The sequence below is a fragment of the Merops nubicus genome, unplaced genomic scaffold, assembly GCF_000691845.1.
Source record: "Merops nubicus isolate BGI_N331 unplaced genomic scaffold, ASM69184v1 scaffold12797, whole genome shotgun sequence".
In the NCBI taxonomy this organism is placed as follows: domain Eukaryota; kingdom Metazoa; phylum Chordata; class Aves; order Coraciiformes; family Meropidae; genus Merops; species Merops nubicus.
The window spans coordinates 13,612-37,519 of NW_008621026.1; the positions used below are offsets into that span (position 1 = coordinate 13,612).

A 23,908-nucleotide genomic window follows, 5' to 3' on the forward strand; every position below is an offset into this window, starting at 1 on the left:
ACTTTAAAATCAACATATGCAAGTTTACTGTCATAAAAGGAATGCCATTATGTTTCCATTCTACACATTGGGTGAAAAATTGGTTAAAAAGTCAATAAACAAACCAGCATAAAATCTGCAATAGGTAACAATATACAAAGTTCCAAATATAAAATTGTGATTCGTATAGTTTGTTACTTGCATCTTCTCACAAGAGGAAATGAAAAGAACCACACATCACTGAACTTCTACACAAGCTTCTTGTGTTTCAATGTCATTTATTGAGGAGTGAATGAGATACTGTCAGACATGCCAAAGAGACTTCACATTCAAGGGCTGGAAGCTGAACAGCTTTCCTCATTGAGTCACTGTACAAGTTGTTTTGGGGGATCTGAAAGTGCAATCAATGAGGTCTTCATGCTCCATGTTTGTCTTCGGTTTTTCATCTTTTGATCTACTAACTTGTTGGGCAGAAGGACACTTCCTACCCTACAAAGACTCACACTCCAAGTAATACAATTAACACTAGGTGTAGAGAAACGTTTATCAGTTATAACGTACATCTACTGCTGAAGGTCTTAAAGCTGTTTCTTAATTCATTATGTCTAATGAGAAAATTTAACTTGTTTCCCTTTCACCATCGTATGAATGGCTTATACTGTTAAAAAAATACTCTTCAGTGCTATTGTAGGGTTTACAGGAAACTTCTTCTGTGTTGTGGGGTAGAGGCCGATTTAAACACCGTTCTGAAAGAACTCTTCTTCCTGCTGCCACTGCCTGTAGGTTGCAGAAGAACGGCCTACACGCACTACAGTTCTGGGCTTACTCAAAAAAAGAAACAAAAGAAACCTAAACAAGAGGGTAAACGTTTATTTGGAGTTAGTTTTCTTGTGGATGATAATTAAGGCCCTTCAAGCAGAGTTCAGGAGCTCCTGTATGGCTGCCAGTTGGTCTGCATTGAGCTGTGATATGCATTCTGTCCACAGTCCTTCAGATGTCTAGAAAACAAACGAGAAGTTGTTTTTACGCAGGCTGACAAGCTCCTAAAGCACACGAAAAATGTTCCTATTTTCACTGAGCTCAACATTCACTAGGCTGTTATTACTATCCTGCAATACACGTGCCCAAGAGAACGGACTGAAATCTTCAGTAATACCCAATTCCACCTAGGTCCAGGCTCTAAAATACTGAGCAGAGGCAAGCTCTGGTTAAACAGCAGCAGAGTAATTGATTTGGAACTCCTGGGGACTCCCTATAATTAAGTGGGTCAAAGGGCAACTGACACTCCTAAGTCAACCACAGCCTAAACCACTTGCTCTGATTTCCATTGACGTTAAAAAAAGTTCCATGTTCAGGCAGAACTGGACCGTGGCTAATGGCAGAGTCTTGTGGGCACTGGGGCACCAGGGAGGCGCTCGGAGGAAGGGAGCACTGTGATTACAGCCTGCCATGCTACCCACACTCTGCTGCCAACACACAGCACGACTCGTTAGTGTGAGGAACAGTGAATTACTTCTCCTAGAGAAGAGAACATACACAGCAGCTATCTGGGTAAACACAACCCCACACTTTCCTGCCCCTCAATACACCTTATCCTGTGTTGCCACAGCCCTCATCAGCTTTTAAAGTCACCATCAGTAGGGACTGGTTCTAATAGTACCAGAAAATGTTGAAAATTAGAGAAGGTCAGGGAAAAAGTGTTTATTCTCTTAGCAACTGATTGATCAGATTCACTCGGTAATCAGCTGGCACCCTGCCCTCTTTAGAAGGACAATGACAGGAACAAACCTGCAGCTGACTGGCTGTAGCTCTTCTGAGTGGCTTTTGTGATAGTAGTATATTTGAAGTAAACTTTTAAAAATTGTGTTAATTTATATTTGGTACATTTTAAACTCAGCTCTACTATAAGGCCCTTTCCTCACACTTAAAAAATGAAAATGGATTCACAGAACTCAAAAGAATTTGAAAACAAAGTCCTCAGGCTGAGTTTGAGTTTGTTTTTAGTTTAAGTAATACCAGGCATTTTAGATTCTCAATGTATGATGGTATATTGCAGAATTAATTGTGTTCTTCCAGCATTTCTGACACACATTTAAAACTGATACCTTACACCCTACACTGAAATCTTTCTGGCCTGGAAATACCTAATAATGAGGGAAAAAGAGAAACTTTTCTCTTTATTTCCAACTACGACCATAATGCTGCTCCTGTCAGTGGAACAGCTTACTGAGATAATTTAACCAAAAAAAAAAAAAAGTGTTTCTCCTGGAATGTGGGAAACAGGAGCAGCAGGCAGACTGTTAGCAACTACACAACCTTTAAAGTTCTTACCATGGTATAAAATATTTACAGTGCTTTACTGAAGTCAAAGCACTACATGTGAAGAGAGATAGGACTGGTAACATAGGCTAAAATCCTATTTTACAAACCCTTGACCTTTAACAGACCCCCACAGTCTGAAGGTAAATCATTTCAGCAGTGCACAAGTCTCATTTTCATTTGACTGTTCCTACCCCTCCTGGCCAAAACAAGACTTTGCTATATATGTATAGATAAGTAGTGTATGTGCCACTGCATAGTCAAAAAAAAACAATCCCACAACCTTTTAAAGAAGTCAACTAACCTTGAGCATTTAAGGTAAAATGACCACATGCAGTAGCATACCCTAATATAAAGTTCCACACCCAGACTTCCAGTATCAGCTGCAAGGATTTGTAACTTTCAGCCAGTACCCAGAGCAGCCTCTTAGACCACTTTACACTTCAAAACTTCACATAATTTCACTCTTTTTATGCTTTCAGAGTTTTAACAAGCCATTTTCTACCAGACATAATGGACATCACGGACTGATACACTCATTCAAGTGAATCCTTTCCAAAAATCAAGTATTCCTAAAATTCTTGAACCTGAGTTTTGCCAAATCATGCCAAGTAGAAAGGAAATAATTCGATGGCTGCTGCTCCAAACCCTCTACATGTTTTTTATAAGCTATATGCTCTCCGGACATGCTACCTTCTATCATTAGGTGCCACAACTGATGAGTCCATCCACTTGGTAACACCTGGCCTCAGATCAGACCTGCCCTGTGAGCACTAATACTTACAGCACTGTAGAGTGCAGCTTAAACACCTGGACATCCCCACCACCCAGCACCCTGAGTCCTCGTTATGGCATGAAGGAAGTGAACTGTGAGGCAGTTCCCCCAGGGCAGGGAAAACATTGAGCTGCTGCCTGTATTTGCACTGGATTAAAGAGGGTGGTAGTAAAACTCCTTGTGGTTTGCACTCCTCCTCGAACGAAGATCCCAAGACTCTGCTATATTAGTAAGTCACCACAGGGTGTCGGGAACCCTTATGGAAACCACGCTGGGTCAAACCCTGCTATACAGTTCACCCATACAAAAGACAGGCAGATTGGTCTCCAGGTTTTAATTTCTGACTTAGAAAAAACAAACAAACACACACAAACCCACCAAGAACTCATAATACTGGCTGGCATGTTAGCCATCTAGCTGCATATCTCTTAAAACTTTTTTTTAAATTCATAAGCTTCCTAAGTTTATCAGAAGAGACAGACTCTATTCAAGTGCAAACATTACCCAGTCTTATCCTTAATGGCTCACGGGACGCCCAAGGATCTCCAGGATCACCGGCTGAAGCGTTGCTCTCTAAGGAGCCGAGGCTCCCAGAGCTGTGTTTTCAGGGGTCCCTTCACAGCCGGGGGCACGGACTCACCTGCACTTGGCGCACGACGTTCGCCAGCCGCTTGGTGCAGGGGTCCTCACGCTTCACGGCCTCGTGCATCTCACCATCCGCAATGATGCCAAATATTCGGGGAAGGTTGGAGTTGTTGGGGCCGAGGACGACTGGGTTGTTGCTGTTACAATCAAAATATGTTACAAATAAATTAATGTTTAACTAAAAAAATACAATGAATGTAAGCATTTTCCATGTAAGTTGGGTGATTTTGAAGTATTTTATTCTAAAGCTGCTTGTTTACATCTAAGTTTACCCAGCTGAATAAGCACATGTAGCTTTGTTGCCTGCTAACAGAATGTTCCCTCTCCTGTTAACATTTAACCAGCTGACTCTTTAATCAGGAAGAAGTTTGGAACTCTGTGGAATGGCTGAGGTCCATGCAGATGGAACTGCAAATAGTGTGACAGAAATACCCTGCCTAAAGGGCTTATTCCTCCCTCTCTCCGTGCTGCCACAGGGAGGAAGGTGTGTTTCTGGTGTCAGAAGCACCAGTGACTTCAGCTCTCCACCAGCAAGCAGTTCTGCTTCCCCTCTCCCAGCCAAGCACTGGAGTAGAGGAGCACTGGCAACGAGGCATCTGGGTGAAAAAACATCATCTGCTTCCAGCCCTGCCAGCCACCACTGCTGGAATGCAGAGGCTGTGAATGCAGGGCCGAGAGCTCCAGAGAAGTACGTCTGAGGCACCTGCACAGAGCTGGGTACCTGAGTGTGCTGGCACTGCAACTCCCCATTGCTGCACACATGTCAGCAGTGTCAGGGGTCTCTGCATGACTCTCTACATTGTCAGTCCAGTGATCTCAGTTGCCACCACCCATTTTGAGACCTTTCCTTGATAAAGCACCGAGAGATACAAGGTATTCACATAGGAGAAAAGCCTGTAGGAAATCTAACCTATTTCCTTCCTATTTTTCTATTAAGCTGTAATAGTGTCAGCCAGAACACGGCTACCGCATGCTTCAGAAGCTGACATTCTCCCACTCAATTATAAAGTGCAACTTGCACCCCCACGAGAATTGTCTTTTTCTTAATCCACTGACCTATGGATGGGACCACAAATCTGAAGAACAAGCTGTGGGACAAGAGGCTTTCAATAACTGAAATTATTATTACAAGGTTGGTAAGGGAGCTAGCATTGTCCCAAGAGTTGATCTGTATTGTCTACTTCATACTTCATTTTGTTGACAATGCAACCTTTCGGAAAGCAAAAAGGTGCAAAGCTACTTCAGAAGGTGATGAAAAGAAGGGTGCAAGGGTACACGTGCTGCTCTTAAGTAAAAAGATGTGATCAGTTGATATACAGGCAAGGTATCAAAAATTTTCTGTAGAAGCTCCCAGCTGATTCTTTCTCATCACATGCATATAAAATAGCCAGGAATTTTCTCCAAGCCATACAGACATTCAAATGAGAACACTAACTGTTTAAAAAAAAACAGCAATAACATCATGGAAGGCTCAGTTCTGAACACTCCAAATTACCTTCTGTACAGCAGATGCAGATTAATCTGGCAGTTTCTCAGTTTTGGAAAATGAAAACAAACAAGGAACCAGCAGACAGGCTTACGTTCTGCATTAATGTCAAGACTTTGCCTTACCTCTCAATTAAGTCACACAGATAATTGAAAGTATGGACAGCTTCCTCCTTGTCTTCGTGAAGGGGGAGCCACGACAACCAGTGTGGCAGGACTTCTTCGATGTTCACACACTCTGGCTTAAACTTCATTATCTTCCCCACTGCAGAAACGCAGTTCTCTGTGGCATTGACATTCTCTTTGGTTTTGGCATCTGGTGACTGAATGACTCTCACCAGCAATGGAAGCGCCTCTGATTGGTAAACAACACAAGAATACAGTTTAATATACTATCATATTACATTTTATTAACACAGACTACTGCACACATATAAAACTGAGGTTTTTTTGTGGCCCAAGCACCAAAATCCAGCCATCCCAATGTCCCACTACTTCTAGGTTCTTCCCTGCTCAATCATCATCATATGAAAACCAGATAAAGTTATGCAAGGAAACACAAGAAAAAAGGTACTGCAAAAGTTTGGATTTGATTTGCAAGTTCAGATGAAAAAAAAATATCCTGCACCCTTCAGCTGGGGTTATGGAACCTACAGTACACGAGACCTTGGAATTTATAGGGAAAACACAGATAACAAGCATTATCTCTTAATCTAAGTTTCTATAAACACAGGATGATGAGAAGCACTGATACAGTGACACACTAACTTGGATTGTAGCAGTTGACATCTCCAATGTATGCCTGGTGTACATCTGTTGCTGGTGTGCACATGCACATACCTATCTATAAAAATTCTGTATGCATGTACACATACAAACCTCCCACCACTAAACAGTGGACTAGGAAAAGCTCACAGGGCTAATCTCATCTGGTAAATCCACCTGGCACAGTTTAGATTGTAGAAATCAAACATCAAGGAAAAATGCCAATTTTATTGCAAAGTTAATAGCAACTAGATATTTTTAAAATATTTATGCAGGTAACCGCACGCACATTCCTAAATGAACATTAATGGTCTTTGTTACTAGTGTTCATACAGACTTCAGAGCACTCTACATCCACGCAGAAACAACTGTCCTTCTGTTCTTCTGCTAAAAACATAATGCTAGAACTGTGAAATTCTGTGTCAGCACAGAAAACAGGCTGTGGAATTGTGCAGACAGCATACTTCAAAATAACTCCAATTACTGAGGAAGAGCAAGTTCTCACACTGCTTCATTTTGATGACTAAGTAGCAGCTCTGCAGCTAAGGAACACACAATGACACTTGTTACATTAACTTCACTGAATTAGATTTTTGGAGAATTCAGCACCTCTAAAATACATGATTATCCCTAAACTAGACAAGGATACTTTTATGGGGCTGATAACCATTACAGAGCTGCAGAAACACTGGTCACCAGACCACCTCACCTGTGTTTCCTCACACTCCTTAATACTAGTGGGTGACTGGGTTTTTGTGTCCTTGCAGCCATAAGATTAGGAGGCCATCAAAACAAATCAACATAGTCTCCTCCCTACAGCTTAGCAGATACCTTTTCTTCTTGTCTACAGAACAGATGTATTCTCACATAGATGTTGTGGTAATCTCTAAAAAAACTCTTTGGACTAAAAAGACCATTTTCTATAATAATAGTAGTGGTTTTCTGCAAGGAATGACTGCTCTGGTGTCTTGCAACACCAGAAGTTTTAAGGTCACTAATATGATTTAGGAAGAAACACAGGCAGTTGATTGACACCATATTCACAGAGAACAGCCAGTTATATTCTTCCACCAACATAAGGAGGAGAAGCAAGGTTGACAGTCCCATAACTGTAACCTTGTAACCTCATTTACAAAGTTACTTGATTTGCTGTAGTTTGTCCTTCAGTCATACTTCTTTGCTCTTTATTAAGTCTATTTTTAATTCTTTGTTTCACCATAATGTAGCTCTTGTGCCTCTGTCAAGTTCTCCCTATGTTCCTGTACTTCAACTGGCTGCCAAAAACGCTTATGCTAATACATCTGCTTTTTCTGAATAGTCTTGAGTCTTTACATACTGCTATAAACTTGGAATAGAAGAGTATGCCAGAGCTATCTGTTGTTCAGTAAAGAAATTAAGTTATAAATAAAAGCTCACAAACATGATGTTTTCAGAGATGACAGTAAAACCTACAGTAGAAAGTTTCTCATGCCACAGACTTACTTTGTTTCTAATCACAGCATTATCTTCATCTATTAAAATAAATCACAAAGTTCTTTCATGTACATACAAAACACTTTTCAGGTGCCTGCTAATAAGCTGCTCTTATCTAAAAACATCCAACTAAAGGAGAAGCCAAGTGTCTGGGTTTAATCAAGGATTATTTGTCCAAATACAAAAAACAGGATCAAAGATGTCTACAAAGTTTAAATGGGCCAAGGCAAAATCTAATGAATGAAGAACAAAATTAGACTTCAGATGCTAAAAAACCCCAAAACTCAGAACTGTCTTGGAAGTGACTCTTGATGTAAGACTTACGCTAGAGCCCTAATTTATCCCTATCACATGGTTCTTATTTTCTTACACTATTTAATTCAGCTTTTAAGATTCAAGTGAAATATGTATTGAAAACGTTGACTAAATATTTTCTTAGAAAAGGGAAAAAAACCCTGTGATAAGGGATACTATTTAGTGTGCAAAACTAACTTTGTTGACTGGCAAGAAGAGTGCCAGCAGACAATAATTTCTTTAAATTCAAGACAAATTTGACATTTTAGAGAAACTTGAGACATTCAGGAAGAAACCAAAGTGTTCTGATAGGCATTATCATACTCCTTTTGTTTCTTAGTCACAGAAATCAGGGTCCTTCTTTATATATAAATGAGAAAGCAGAGAGACACATTAGTCATGTTCTAGGCCTCTTATTAACGCAGGTCACTTGTGTAATTTTTTGAGACATCCAAGGGTCTTACATTAATATGCAACCACATTAGTAATTAATAAAAAAGTAACTATGAGACAAGTGTATACCAGAAAGCTGTGTTTTAGGAAATAACATTGGTGTGTCAGATCCTAATTTTTTTTTTTTAAATACGTAGATCAAGCTTGCCTAGCAGGAAGGACTGCAACAAAAATGCTGCTAAGCAGAACATCATTAAAGTCTCAAGGAGCTCAGGTACTGTACTAATCATCGCCTTTACTAAGGGGACTTCACAAACCAAACCACGGGCAATTGTCCGTCAGTTACTTCCCCCCCGGGGTCCCAGACAGTTTCCAGCAGCTGCGTGGGCTCACCTGTGCAGAAGGGGCGGTAGCTGTCCCCACCAAACTGTGCCATGACCCCCACGCCGTAGGCAGCCGCCTGCCGGACCTCGGGGCTGCTGTCGCACACCGACTGCATCATGGACCTCAGGAAGTACTCGGCGTACTTGAAGGAGGAGGGGCTGCAGTGCTCCACGATGTCGTCGAAGATGCAGAGCCCCCACTGCCGGTCTGGCCACGGCCTGTGCGGGCACTGCACCAGAAACGGGACAGCGTCAGCCCCTTACAGCTCCTCACCTGTGTACGGTCACTGGTTGTCTCAGCACAACCGCCCTAGCCTCAGCCGGCTAGTATTTCTGTTAGAATCCTCTTGGATTAAATGTGATCCTACAAACACCTTATCTTCTGTAGTGATACTTGCATCAATACCATAAACAAATCAAAATCCAGGTGAATATTTGAGCCAATTAAAAGAATATTTATTTTAGGCTAAATCCTTTACCTCTATTTCACACTCAGTCACCTATTTCAGTCTCAATCTACCCCAATACTCTGCAATGCTTTTTTGGCCCTCTTGAAATTTCTTTTAGAGAGCACCAGACACTCCCAAGCGAATTAAATTTCTCAAAATAGTTGTGTGTGTCAACGATCCTGGGTCTTGCAACATACTAGAAGCAGCACAGCAGTGAAGCTGTTCAAAAAGCAAGTGTAGCAGCTTCATACTTCATCCAGAATAAACCTTCATCTGCCTCTGTTTTGTAAAACAGTAACTGCCACAGTCTTTCTACCAAGTTCTCCTAGATTCCAGCACGGAAGGCCTACTAACACATCTGAGAAAAATAATCAAATTAAAAGAAAGCAAGGTACTTACAACTAGGTTGACAATTAGTGGAAGTAGCCTTTCAAACCACGGCAGTACCTTCTCCTTGTAACTGCTGAATATTGAGTGCAAAATGTCCGATACTTTAGTCAAAATATAAATGTCACTGTCGTCCTGTTGGGAAAAGGATACAAAATGACACAACTCACAACCAGACTAACAATCTTCAAAGCAGCAGAAGTCACATGTAATGCTAAGGTCTCCAAATTAATGGAATAAAGTTGTTCAATGAGCTGGTTTTGTAAAACTTGTCTTTTTAAGTCTACTGTTTTTCAACTCTTGGTCTAATCATAGGATGATGGAATCATAGAATGGTTTGGGTCGGAAGGGCTCTTGAAAGGCCATTTACTTCAATCCCCCTGCAATGGGCAGGGTCATCCTTCACTAGATCACGTTTCTCAAAACCCTGTCCAACCCAACCGTAAACACTTCCAGGGAGGGGCCATCCACAATTTCTCTGGGCAACCTGTTCCAGAGTCTTACCATCCTCATAGTAAAAAGTCTTCCTTTTGTTCAGTCTAAACTTATTCTCTTTTAGGTTAAAACTGTTGCCTCTTGTCCTGTTGCAACAGGTCCTGGTAAAAGGTCTCTCGTTCTCTCACTCTCTCTCTCTCCATCCTTCATGTAAGTCCTCTTTATATACTGAAAGGCCACAATAAGGTCTCCCTGGAGCCTTGTCCTCTCCAGGCTGAACAACACCAATTCTCTCAGCCTGTCCTCATCAGAGAGGTGTTCCAGTCCTCTGATCATTTGTGTCCCTCCTCTGGGAACCTGCTGTAATAGGTTCTTGTCCTATGCTGAAGGCTGGAGACCCCGCAGCTGCATGTAGTGCTCCAGGTGGGGTCTCACAAGAGAAGAGCAGAGGGGCAGAATCACCTCCCTGGACATGCTGGTCACATTTCTTTTGATGCAGCCCAGGATACAGCTGGCTGTCCAGGCTGCAAGCACACATTGTTGCCTCATGTCCAGCTTTTCATCCACCAGTACCCCCAAGCCTCTCTTCACAGGGCTGCCCTCAATCCCTTCATCCCCCAATCTGTACTGATACTGGGGATTGCCCCAACCTAGCTGCAGGACCTTGCACTTGGCCTCGTTGAACCTCAGGAGGTTCACACAGGCCCACTTGTCAAACCTGTCCAGGTCCTTCTGGCTGGCATCCTGTCCCTCAGATGCATCAACTGCACCACTCAGCTTGGTGTCATCTGCAAGCTTGCTGAGGATGCACCAGATCCCACTGCCTATGTCACTGATGAAGATATTAAACAGCACTGGTTCCAGTATGCACCCCTACAGGACACCCCTTGCTATTAATCTCCATTTGAAGACTGAGCCTCTTCAATGCAACTCTTTGGACATGGGCAAAATTCCTTATCCACCAATTTATCCTTATCCAGTCAACTCCTTATCCACCAATTAGTCCATCCATCAAATCCATATCTCTTTAGTTTAGTGACAAGGTTGTTGCTTGGGACCATGTCAAAGGCCTTAACAGCAGTCAAGATAGATGGTATCATTTACTGCATTGGTAGGTTAAGAAAAAGCAAGTCAATCATAGAAGTCATCATATTAGTCAGGTGTGATTTGCCCTTTGTGAAGCCACATCAGCTGTCTCTAGCACCTCCCTGTCTTTCATGTGCCTTGAAATAGCTTCCAGGAAAATCATGTTTCATGAGCTCACCAGGCACAGAGTGAGACTGACTGGTTGGTGGTTCCCCAGGGTTCCCCCTCTTTACACTTCTGAATAATATAACTTGATTGCTAGCACTTAACTGCCTAGGACTTGAAGGTTTGTTTCAGGGACAGAAAAATTCTATCAAGACAAACACCATCTTGTGCAAATTTACTGCCTCAATGGATTCCCTTTACAGAAGGCCCTTTTCGCCTTCTGCACTTTACAGGTACTGTAACAAGCTTTTATTGAGAAGTAAATGGATAACTGACTTTATGACAGAAGATTGTGGCACATATATAAGCAACAGTAATCCTCTCCTCCTATCACTTAATTTTTCACCTTGCCCAAGTAATGCATCACACTGGTGAAGTAAAGATCCTTAGCTCAGATCCAGCTATCAATTCAGGGGACTCTGCAAGCAAGGACTGCTCTCTCGACACACTTGTGCTGGGAAAAGCTTCTCACTTGCTTTTAGAGCAAGTTCTTGTGTACTCAGCATGGTTCCTTTAATCAGTTTATACTTTAGTCGGCAGGGATAAACAATATTTTTAATGCAACAGGCAGCTTCCCACAACTGGATAGTTAAACCCTCCTTATTTAGACAAATTCTGCATTGTCAAGGCATCATTCAAACAATAACCCCGGAACATATGCTCAAATGAAAATAGAGGTGGAGCACTCCTGCAGCACACCACGAGGTCCACCTGGCCTGTTAGTAATAGATGGCAGCAGATGCTGAGGGGGAGAGCATAACATTTGCTTAGCATACACCTTGTCCTACCCTCTAAATCCACAGCTCAATTATCACCTAAGCTAGGGCTCTGTCTGGATATCTTACTGAAACTACTTTTTGAATAATCTCTCATGACTTCTGTACTCCCTTGTATTTCTGCTGCCTTGAGGTAAGGGCTACACAAAAGTATTCTGGGACCAAAGGTGTATATCCAAATGTTACTCATTACCATATGTCAATTCTGTCCATATGGCAAGTAACATTCTGGTCCCACTCCTACATTCACAGGATAATGCAGACAAGTCTTCCTTGAAGTTTTTAAAAAGCGAAAAAATAAATCGGCACGGTCAAATACAAATTAAAGCATTTTTAAACATGCCTTTCAACTCTGATGCAGATCAGCTTTTCAGGAACTGCTGCTTGCTGGCATTCTCCTGTTATCAGTATGGAGTGACACAAAAGAAAAGATAAACTGCCTAACTCTGTGTCTGCAAGAATGAGGAGTAAATGTTGCAAATAAGAAAGGGAGAAAAATCAGGAAAGGCTCTTGGCTTAGAACTCGAGTTTTGTTAATTTATGATCCCAAGAAGTATGTAGGCACCAGAAATCCATCCTTTTGAATGCTGGCTGGAACATTCCCAAAGGAAAGGGGCTCAAGAACTACATTGTTATCCAAGGAAGTATTTACATATGGGTGCACAATCTGTTAAGATGTATTCTGGAGTCTGAATACAGGTGAAACCCATGTAAACAAGCTTCACAATTCAGCTTCACAAGCTTCATGTCTGCATTGTGTGGCCGAAAAAATTCCTAGTTCTTAAATTTACTGCATCTTTTATGTCTCATGTTATAAGCAAGCAGTGACATTACTTTTTATTACTCTCTCCATACTGATAATGATTTAATAGTTATCACATCTCTTCTATGCTCACCTCCACTTCAAACTAACAAGTCAGTTCGGTATCTTAGCAGCTAAGTAGCCACTTTGGTATTCTCTCACAAGCAAACATATTATGCCAGCTCTTCATCCTCCTGTCTTCCTTTGAAACTATTTTAGGCCTATTTCTTTTGAGACAGGCTCCTGATCTGACACAGCAAAGGTCTAGGTATCAGAGGTATGCTCAAGGTTAAGAGCCACCTATGTCATAAGGCCCAAAGAAAAAGCAAGTCAGCAGGGCTAGGCCTCAGCAAATCACTCATACAGCATTTGACAGTAGACTACTTAGAGACACCTAAGAACTGCTTGAGAGGATGAAAAGAGTGAAGAGCTATATCCTGAACTTCTTCCTTCAGGGTACCAGACAAGGAAACCTTTCCTGTCTTCTAATTCACACAGGTAGGTGTGACCCATTTCTTACTGCAAGTTCTGAAGGAATATGGTAACAACATTACTCAGGAAGAAATAATTCTGAGGGTGCACTATGCTTTAACTGAATAGCATAGCATATCCCTGTAACTTATTTCCATCTGGTGCTTTACAAGTGGAAAAACTCCCCAAACCAACTTACTTCATCTTGTAATGACTCTTCAACTTGTTCATCATAGTCTTCGTCTTGTCTTTTCACTAAATTAAAAAAAACCCAAACATTAAACCATTGCATATCTGTAAGTGCATAAGAAGCCTGGGAAAAAAAAAATTATGCAGAAACAAATTTAGAAAACTAGAAACTGTAGCTGAAATTGCAACAGGAATGTTCTACCTTTAAGAAGCTTCAAAGAGCTTTCACAAAAAAAAAAAAAGTATGAGACGGCTTGGTTAAAAAACGTATAAAAACACATGAAATAGAAATAAATACACCAGCTTGTCCACAAGGACAAGAAAAGTGTACAGAACTAAGAAACTATTACTGCTTTAAGAGAACTGCAAAGCCTTCAGATAAAAAAACCCACAGCAACAACACCACCATAGACACGTGCACTGTCTTCAAGTAAACTGTCCATCAACTTTTGATTAAACTTACATTATTTCTGCAAATGATGCCATGTTCATCCTCCCAGAGCTTACAAGTATAAATCATGGATTCTGTTTCAAAGTCCAATTACCTTACATAAATATGCAAATTAAAGAAATCTGAACTAAGGGGTTTGTGTTCAAAAATCATTAGGAATTCTGCATTAAAGAACACCCATTATTACATGTTAACAGGAATTTGTATTAACTTACCCTGTCTTAATTCTTGATTTTTAAAGTGCTCTTCTAGTTTTCCTTTCAATATTCCTCCAAGTTCTTCAAAGTGTTCGTTGTTAAGGCATCCATCTCCCATCACCTCAATGCACTAATGAAATAAAATGATCAGTTTTTCAGCTATAAGTTACATGAGCAGTCCCAATGAAATCTAACCATGCAGAGAATATTAATACACGCTCTGCCTTTAATTGATGCTAGCAGAAATAATACTAATAGAACTTTCATACTATAAAATTAATGTTCCAATTATAGAAGCAAGGCATAGTACCACTGTACATTTCATACACATAACTTCAGTGGCTTGTAGTTAAAATGAACAAACCTGGAATTTATTTTAAGTTAATACTTTGATATTTGGGTTCTTGCACAAAAGTAAACTAAGCATTCTATCAGCTATAACTACATCTCTAGTCAAACCACAGATTCAAGCAGAGGAAGCCTTGCGTTTGTTCCAGCCATTTACATGAACATCAAACACGTGTCCTTCCTTATCAGGAAAAGCTGCAAACAACAACGCCTCAAAACTCGTAAAGAAGGAAGTTACCTTTGCAAAAGAATGCATTATTTCTGAGAGAACATCCAAATCTGGTTCTGTCCCAATGGCTTTGATGAGTGCATCACACATGAAGTGCCACATCTGTGTGAGGTACTCTGGCCCACGAACTCTGGCACACTCAAGGAGGAGAGGCATCGACTCTGCTGCTGCCACTCGAACACGTTTCGTTATTAAGGAAATAAAACTACCACGACCGATATAAAGGGCTTAGAATTTAAGCATCCACCACCGTAATGAAGTTATTAGTTTTCTACTCAAAATGTACTTCTGATTATAAATCCAAAGCATTTGATTTATTAATTAGATACAGATTAAGATCATAGCAAATTAAGTGTTTGCTATTTACAAGTTGTTTCAAGCCTGTTTCAGGCCATGGCATAACAGCTATCCAAGGTCTCCTTCACTTTGTTGGCATAAGCATCACTATCTCTACTGTTTGCTTTTAACATTACAGACATGCTTATTTAAAAATAAACTGGGGGAAAAGTAGGATACATTGCCTGAAACAGTGTGTAAAACAACATTATCAGAAAAAAAATTCTACTATAAAGCAAGAGAATATTTTAACACTAACACTTTCAATTCATTTAGGAAAACAGTAAGCGTGACTTTGATTCTTCCAAATTAAGTTTCCATTTTCACAGTAGAATTTGTTAATAGGATATCATCATGGAAGTAGAACTTCAACAGGGGAACCATCAGCTTTACAACTTGCTCTGTGTACTCCACGAATCCTTCTTTTAGCTCTTTTGCATAGCAAACCTGAAACACAAAGCACGGAAATGCCACGTTTAAGGGAAAATATTAATATTTTTCCACTACATAATCATGAAAATGATTGTTAAAAGTTTACATTTAAAAAAATTTATTTAAAAAAACCACACAATAATCCATTTGTCTACTCCCTCCACTATGGCATTTTAAGAAACCCTGACAGCAGCATGAGTTCTCACTCTCCGTACCCGTGCGTATTTTTCAAAGTAAATTCAGAAACATCCATGTTTGCAAAAAGCACTTATTCTCCAACATCTCCGATTCCTTAGAAGTTTTGCTAACAAAGTAAAACTATCTGTTCATCTTAAGAATTGAAGCCCCAAACTAAAGAAACTGTTTTAAATAAAGTAAGCCACACACAATGTAATGTCAGAAATCCAAACTTAATGTTGTCACCTGAAGAAAACCAGAACTATTTCATTTGATACTATAAAGAGTATTTCCATTACAGGTTTTGGCTTCACTTGTCCAGCAATACAGAGATCACCAAAACTGTCCTATTACTCACCAGCATCTGGCACGCAGTTGCTTTTTCTTCAAGGCCTGCAGTTTTAATTCCAAAACTTTGCTGATCTCCTAGGTTTACAAATTCCCAACCATCATCATCGCTCATATTCTCCATATCTTGTGCTGTTATAGAGAGGTAGGGGAGAGAAATTTTTAAAAAATATATCTAAAAGTGCTACAAAATTATTTCAGTATTTTTTCATGCAAAACATTAACTTAAACCTACTGTCTAAAAGAGCAACTTCAGGTTTAATGGATGCAGTCTTCATTAAAGGTCCCATGACAACAGGAAGGTACTGTTGAAATTCCTTTCCAAGAATTTTACACATTCTGGCCCACGCTGAGATCATATAAGAAATCTATAAAAGAGAAGAGTCAGAATTTTCATGTCCCACATTGTATTTAATGCATACTTGAAAGGAAAGCGTAAAGGAAGAACATTATACAATAGGACTTTAAAGAACCTGTCAGCAGTGCATAAAGCTTATTTCAAAGAGAAGAACTCATCCAGTATGCAGTCCATACCCAAATGCATCTTCAAAAGATCTGTCCCAAGTCTTTATTTGTAACAACGCATTGACAGCACCTCTGATCAACGTTGCTACACATGTAAAAACCTGACAGTGTAAGATGTACTTGTCATGCAACTGACACTGTCTTAAATAGTAAATTTATTTCTGAAATGAACAATTTCCTGAATTTAAATGATACTACTGAGCCAAATTCCTGAAAATAGCAAATAGAGCAAAACCAACAACAAACAGATTGCAGTATTGTTGTTTTGAGAGCAGGATTTGTTTTCAGATGCAGAAGTCAAAATAGCTCTCCACTCATTAGAACAGCAAGGTATGTGGTAATGCCAAAGTAGTTACTAATAGACAAGACTATTACCCAATGTGCTGAAATTTCTTCAGCAAATATAGGTCCTGGAAGTCTCATTTCCTAAAGACAATTCTGTGAAAGTTTCTAAGGCCATCTTAGGGTGCTCAATTTCAAATTTCATGCTGAACAATTAGTCTGAAAGTGTGATTACATGGGGTGGGACACACTAGGCCAGAAACATCACATGTACAGAGAATGTTTTGAACTTTTTAAATAATAACCTATGCAATATAAAGACACAATTTTAACATACCTGTGGATCATCATCTTCTAGATCACTGAAGTCTGTTTGTGTCTTCAATAAAAGCTGCATTACATCTGATGCATCCTGCATAAACTAGATATAGGAACAACTATATGTTTTTAAAGGCAAATTAAAAGGGTGCTTTTCAGATACTTAAATGCTCAAATTTACAGTGTGTTGGACTTAACAGCAAACAAGACACAAGCTAAAGGTGGAAACAGAGTGAAATGCAGCTAAAAGTGAAAACACGAGTTCTTTTCCTGGAAGCACCACCAAGTTGGTCTTGTCTCAAGCTTCACTGTACTTCTGTTCATATACTTGGAAAAACAGAGGACTATTTAAACAAAATGCTACATAAATACTACCACTCACAAAAAACATCTGACAATTCTAACTTTCCTAGATACCCTCACTATTTTGACTCCTTTACGAAACTGAGTTTAAAGCTGACAGCATGAGCTACTTACTCACAAGCTAGTAACATTTTACATCACATTAGACACCTCAACGGTGTTACATCTACCATCTTTCCACTCCCCATGTTCCCAGTAGTCCCTGAAGAATAACTGATTAAACATTAGTCATGTTTAAAATCTGCTTAAGATTTAGTTGCATGAATGGTAAGTTTACTGGCAGTCCTTCTAAGTCAAAGGAAAGGGCTGGTAATTTTGCAGGGGGTTTTTAGCATTTTTGTACACATCATTCAGTGTGACAAGAGTAACTTAAGTTTTAATATTTTTCTAGGATTCTATTGTGAGTTTGTGAATCTCAACAGCAGGACAATTTTCTTAGAAATGAGAACAGGAAGACAAGCATAGGAATCAGCAACAACGTAAGCTGTATGTTTTACAAGTGACTATATTACTTCAGTATTAACACAGTAAAATCAAAAAGTCATAAAAAGATATATTTACATTGTCAGATAAGATCTAAGCTTACCTTTTCTTTACCAACAGCAAGACCAATTAGGCTGATGCATTCAATAGTCTTTCCTCGTAAAAGCCTTAATTCCTTCTGAACAGCATTCTCAACAATGTGTTTTAAAGAGGGCATAAATAAATCATAGTAGGGAACAAACTTCTCCTCTGCTGTATCTGCAACTGACGCAATTGAAGTCACAACTTGCTCCAAAACTAGCTTAGTGCCTTTCTGTATCAACTTGGAAAGAGGAAGAATAAAGTGTCATATTTCTAAAGCACATATTGTACTTAAAAGCATGCCAAATCTAAAAATCTGTTGTTATATGTATCTTAATTCTTGCCAGTTTAGACTAGCACCAGCAGGTAGGCATGCTGGCTTAGTTCAGAGGTCTTAGTTCTACGTATGTGACACAGTTACCCATGAAACAATTTGTTCAGTATATTATACCTCTTGTAATTTTATCACCATAGTGGAATGCAGGTGCTTCACAAGATTATCCAAATATGGAATCAGCAGTGACTTGGGACAATCTTCCGTGAAGTTTATGAGTGCTGCAGCTGCATGGGCTTGAACACGCTGGTTACCTTGATCTTCCATGGTTTGCAGAAGAGCTGCTATCACCTGAAAAATAAATGTTTATTTTCACAAGAGCAAATTTCTGAAGGGGACATAGTTTTACCACCTTTTTTTTTTAAAAAACATTCTCCTACTTGCCTTTTCATGAAATTTCTTTTGAAACCCAGGTGCGAAGTCAGTTGCCATTTGTCCGATAGCGTTACAAGCAGCGAATCTTACTCTTGGGTGCTGAAAAAGTATTTCCCGCAAATAGTTAACAGGCAATCATGAGGGCAGACATGAAAACACTTTGAAATATTTAACAGCATTATACTCACAGGATCCTGAAGGAATAGCAAAACAAAATTAACTATCTCATTTAAAATTCCCTCCATTTGTTGATGGCAACCTTCTCCAATGGCTGAGAGCGCCATCAAGCCAGCATGCCTGTACTTCCAGTCAGCTACACGAGAGGAAAAATGAAAATGAACTATGTCATTCATTTGGCAAACTAAACAGCATGACAAAACGAAATCACAAAATCACCTTTTTTTTTGGGGGGGGGAGGGGGTTGGGAACAGGAGGAGGAAGAGTGTAGGAGAGGGAAGGACAATTGATGCCTCTACTTGATTTGTTAAATACTTCTCACTTTTCCTCATACATACTTCCAGAGATGCACAAAAATTTGAGTATCTAATCCAGGCCAAACCCTGACCTAGAAAAAAAGAATTCTTAACTGCTGATACAAGTATGTGCATAGTACTAACACCTGGGAACTGCATTTTTATCAAATGAGCTAACCAGGGCAACATCAGGACAGTATTTCCTCTTCCCTCTCTCCTATCTGTTTTTTTTATTTATTAATGGCACCAGAACAGCCTATGCCTTCCTCTTTAGGCCAGGAGAGGAAAAAGGTCTAGTGAATCGATATCTAAATTAGAAACAATCAGTACTAAACTTTTCAGTAGTCTCCCCAAGGCTGTTCAAGAACAATAACATTCTGTTTAATAACGTAAGGCATTCCTTGCCTCCAAGTCCTATTGGCCTAATCTCAACACTGAAAAAAAGTTGAAATGGATCTTTCACACCCCTCTCTCTGTTTCTTTAGGCAAGGGAAACATATAAGAAACTTCAATTTCTTTTCTTTTTTTTTTAAATAACATATCTGTGCTAGAAAACATGGGTATTACAGAAAAGAAAAAAGAACTAATGTGTTTATCAAATGACCTGTGGGAGAGGCATGTGACACAACTTTTCCCCAAACAATCCAAGATTTAATTATTGCTGTTACTGTATTCAGTTCCCAGAATGAGGAACACCACAGTTCAGGGCATTGGAATCCTGACATTCATGCTCCTGTTTGATCAGGATGAGATGATGTACCACCTTGGCAGAAGGTACAGTAGTTTATTTTGTGCTATTTAAGTTCACTGGATGCTCCTAGTTAAGCCTACACCTCTTGTTACTCTCACTTTATTACTACTAGCATGCATTTCAAACTCAAAGTTAGTGATACCACAAAATGAGATGCAATCATGTTTGGACCATCTGGCTAACCACATCCAAACCCGGAAGTTTTAAATTATTACTTCAACAAACATTTCTGAGAAAAGGGTTGGGGAGAGGAAAAGAGAAAGTTTGATTTCTGACAGCATTGATATTGGTTTAATCTAATTGTCTTCATCTTTCCTCCCAGCTCCCTACTGGTGAGAGCCTCCAAACCAAAAGTATCTATTGCGTCTCCCTTTTCCAAAGAGTATGAATGGTTATGGAAAACTCTGACCTAGCAGAAAGAAGGCATCAGGCATCAACTGCATGACTTCCCCCTTTCATCGGGTCAGGTCCTACAGCCATTAAGACTCCACACCTTTCTCTGGCTACTACAAAACTGGGCATTTGCTACCCTTGTTCTCTTAATACTGGGATAGTCAGGTTACTCCATTTTCTTAATAACATTTTCTTTACAAAAACACCCACCTTCTTTCCAAACAAACTTTCTATGTGTTCATACCCTAGTACCTTGAGTAGCCCTGTGTTCCATATCTGATATGGTAACAGTCTTTTTTTGGACTAGGCTTTAAATCATGAAGGTAGGAAAAGTACCCAGAAATTTTGCACTATCTTCTACTTCAAAGGCTCAAAGCACAAGTTAAGTGAAGCACATGCAACAAATGCCCTGTAGTTTTTTTGAATGATTGCCTGGGCAAGCGTTACAGGTATTTTAAGAGGCAACTAAGTGTACAAAGTATTCCATAAGAATACACAGAACCACGTAATGAAAGAAATATTAAAGCCAGCATACCAAAAGACAGCCAGCCTTTTGAGAGAATATTCTAAAATAATAAAAAGTCTTCCCTTATTTATACTTTATTCACAGACTGTGAGTTTTGAAAAAAATGTACTGTTTTGGTTTTGACATTTCTGTTCAGCTGTCCATATTCCAGAAAAATGTTGTAATGCACTGTATGTAAGTTTAATAAATCAGAGTCTAAGAAAAGGTATAAACTTCCAAGTTCACAGCATTTGCAGTCTTCGCGGCTCAAATCAAAAGTGGAAGTGTGCGAAAATGTATTAAGGAGCTAAACGTGAAGATTTAAGAGGTATCAAAGTTGCTGGAAGAGACAGAATTGTAAAAAAAAATAAATAAATTTACAAAAGCAGTTACTTACGATTCTGAAGCATTTGCATGATATGTTCTTTTATCATAGGTAAAACAAGTTTTCCTCCAAGGCCACATGCCATTCTGTCCAGTGCACTCTCACCAGCAACTGCATTGCTAAATACCAGTTACAGAAATATCAGTGGTTTGGTATCTACAACAATGCAAACAGAAGTGCCCTTTCCTGAGGTCTCGACTACTGGTTTTCACCATCTGAACACCCGTGAACCTCCGTTAGTAAATCGAGCATACCCAAAGCTAAAATCGCACACCCCCGTCACAATACAATTATCTACTCCCCCCCACATGAATGTTTATTAGCTGTAGCCCACTGATTAAGTCTAGTACCAAAGAAACTTGGGCCTTAGAAGCACAGAAGGTAGAGACTAAATTTTGCAACCATTACACATACCTAGAAAGGTGAAATACAATTTGCAATGAATTAAGCAATAATACTGGTCATCATCTTTCTGTCATGAGAACACAAACCAGTTCAGCATTGCTGTGAGTCAGGTGAACCAGCAGACTTCAAGCTTTGGCATGTACGAGACCTTTCTCACGTGGCTGCAGAACCAATATTCTACTAGCATGTTTTCCTGCCAATGACTCAGGCAGAAAACATTCAGTCCAGGTGAGGGATTTGTGATTCTCAGCCAATTCCAGAACTGAGATGAGCCAAACATCACCTGTGTAAAGCCACTTGTTCCGTCCAATTAAATTATTCCCTACAGAAAAGACAAGGAAGTTTCCAGTATAGCTACTGTTACAGTCTGGGTATGGCTAGTGCTGTAGTAACTTGAGGTTATTGCAGTCCATCCTAGACCCCCGTGCTGATGGAAAAGTTGAGTAATGGGTCAGGAAGGGATTAATCTCCCTCCTCTTTCAAGTATCAGTCAGCTGGCTGACAAATAGAGGTTTTCAAACTATTATGCTTGAATCCCCAGGTCTCATTACGAACCATAAACAGTCCAGAAATTCAGGTGCTGTGGACAAAGGTGTTCTTGTATTTGTTCTTCAGATAGTCATGTTCAAATCAGCAGACACATCACCATCAGGACAACAGACCATGGGCACACAGACTTAGACTAGAGCAAACTGAAGTTTACGGCAGCTTTTGTCTGAAATTACATTCTTTGAGCTCTTTCCTCCCACCATCAATTCATACAATCAGCTTAAGGAAATAAAGATAGTTTATCTTAGAAAAATGTCCACACATCTCCCTGCAATGTTCGCAGGGCTTTTGCCAGGAAAAGAGGAAATTGGATTAACCTTTTCCTTCTTTAGAATTTCAATGCCCTGTGAAATCAGAAAGGAAAAAAAAAAAAAGGCAATGCTGAAATATTTCCTGTACTTTCGTGTAGGCTGATGCATATCCCCCTTAGTCAGATCCGAACACACCCTAACTAGGTTACAGCCTGGTGATCATTAGCCTGTTCCTTGGACTGTGCAGAAATTCCAGTCTTCTTCTGAAGCTACAAAGACTTAAGAACCAGAAGAGGTTAGTATGCACACCAGCTACTACCTCTTCATAAAGGTGAACAAGTAAATCTGCTAAAATAAATGAAAACCAAACCAAACCAAACCAAACCAAACACAAAATCCCACACACAATCACCAGAGACTAGCTGATGTCCAGTATGTCGTGTCCAAGCCTCAACATCTCCTATTACTTCCAGGGCCAAAGGAGATACATTGCTCCTTCAGGCTAAGGTTGCCAAGTGTAACTTGTTTTCTGATCTCTGCCGGCTCTACTTGCAACTTGTAACAAAAAAGTGTAAATTTTCACTATAAAAATCCATAGGCAGTTAACATACTTAGAAGAACAGAGTTACTCTGTGGACAGTGAATTGGCACGCCTCAAGCGGATGATTCAGAGCACTTGCTAAGCTGCCTGAAACAGCCATCTGAATAAAATCCCACACCCTGAAAGGCTTGATGAGGATTTGAACTGTAATATTCTATTTCCTCCTGATACTTAGCTGAATGAAAAGATGCAAATTCTTGACAAACCTGAATGCAGTGGCGTCTGACAGTTCTACCCATGTGGCAAAATTTCAAAGTTGAGGAAACGAAACAGGTTAAAAGGGCCTGGTCTGCCACACGGGATGGGCAAGAAAGGACAGTTCACTTTCAATTCCATTAGCAAGAAGAACAAAAATAAGTTTCCCAAGTCAAGTAGAGATTAAACAGGTTCTTCCATATGTTCCTATGCATAGGCTTTGCAAGTGTCTTTACATGCCATGTATCTAGTAGAATTCATTGTTTAGTTCAGAGGTAAATCAACATCTCTTCTATTGCCTACCTTCCTACGAAGATCTCAAAGTGTTCTGTGAAAATATGTTTCAAAACACTATAACTACATTTTAGTCTTGAAGGAGATGCCAGATGTGGCAAAAAACATTTCTAGACTGGCAAATGAACAACTGTATCTTTACAGAAGTGTTTTTGCTCTCTTCTACTTCATTATAACTGTACTTGGAGAAGAGCAGATGTAACAGGATGCTGCAGACAAACCACTGTCACTCTAGTGAAAAGTTGCAGCAAAGTACAAAGCATAGAGGAATAAGCAAATCAGAAAGACTGGACAGCTTCACTAGATCTTTCTCAGCTGAGACACAAGATAAGATACTGCTAGCCATACCCAGGGACTTAAAATAATAGCAAAATCATAATGCTTCTAGGCTAGATGAAATCCAGCAAGTAATTCTCTACTATATATTCTGATTCCCTTTCAAAGGTAGGCAGCTTTTTTCTGTTAACATCCCCTTTTCAAGGGCACAGGTACAGAAAAATATTAAGAGAGAGGTTATAGATGATTCAACAGGTCAGTATCATAGAATTATAGAATC

At 39.7% G+C, this 23,908-nt stretch overlaps 1 protein-coding gene across 1 annotated transcript; it reads right to left on the reverse strand.

The window, feature by feature from the left end:
• Positions 1-220: 220 nt before the first annotated feature.
• On the reverse strand, positions 221-21,176 carry IPO5 (importin 5; the record flags this gene model as incomplete). Its single annotated transcript, XM_008944314.1, has 17 exons — positions 221-977; positions 3,714-3,855; positions 5,330-5,558; positions 8,522-8,741; positions 9,360-9,482; positions 13,282-13,337; positions 13,938-14,049; positions 14,506-14,678; positions 15,183-15,279; positions 15,800-15,921; positions 16,025-16,157; positions 16,934-17,017; positions 17,864-18,082; positions 18,293-18,466; positions 18,560-18,649; positions 18,739-18,863; positions 21,070-21,176. Coding segments are annotated over 17 exons (2,293 nt in total), but the record flags the coding sequence as incomplete, so codon positions are not given.
• Between the last annotated feature and the right edge of the window lie 2,732 nt (positions 21,177-23,908).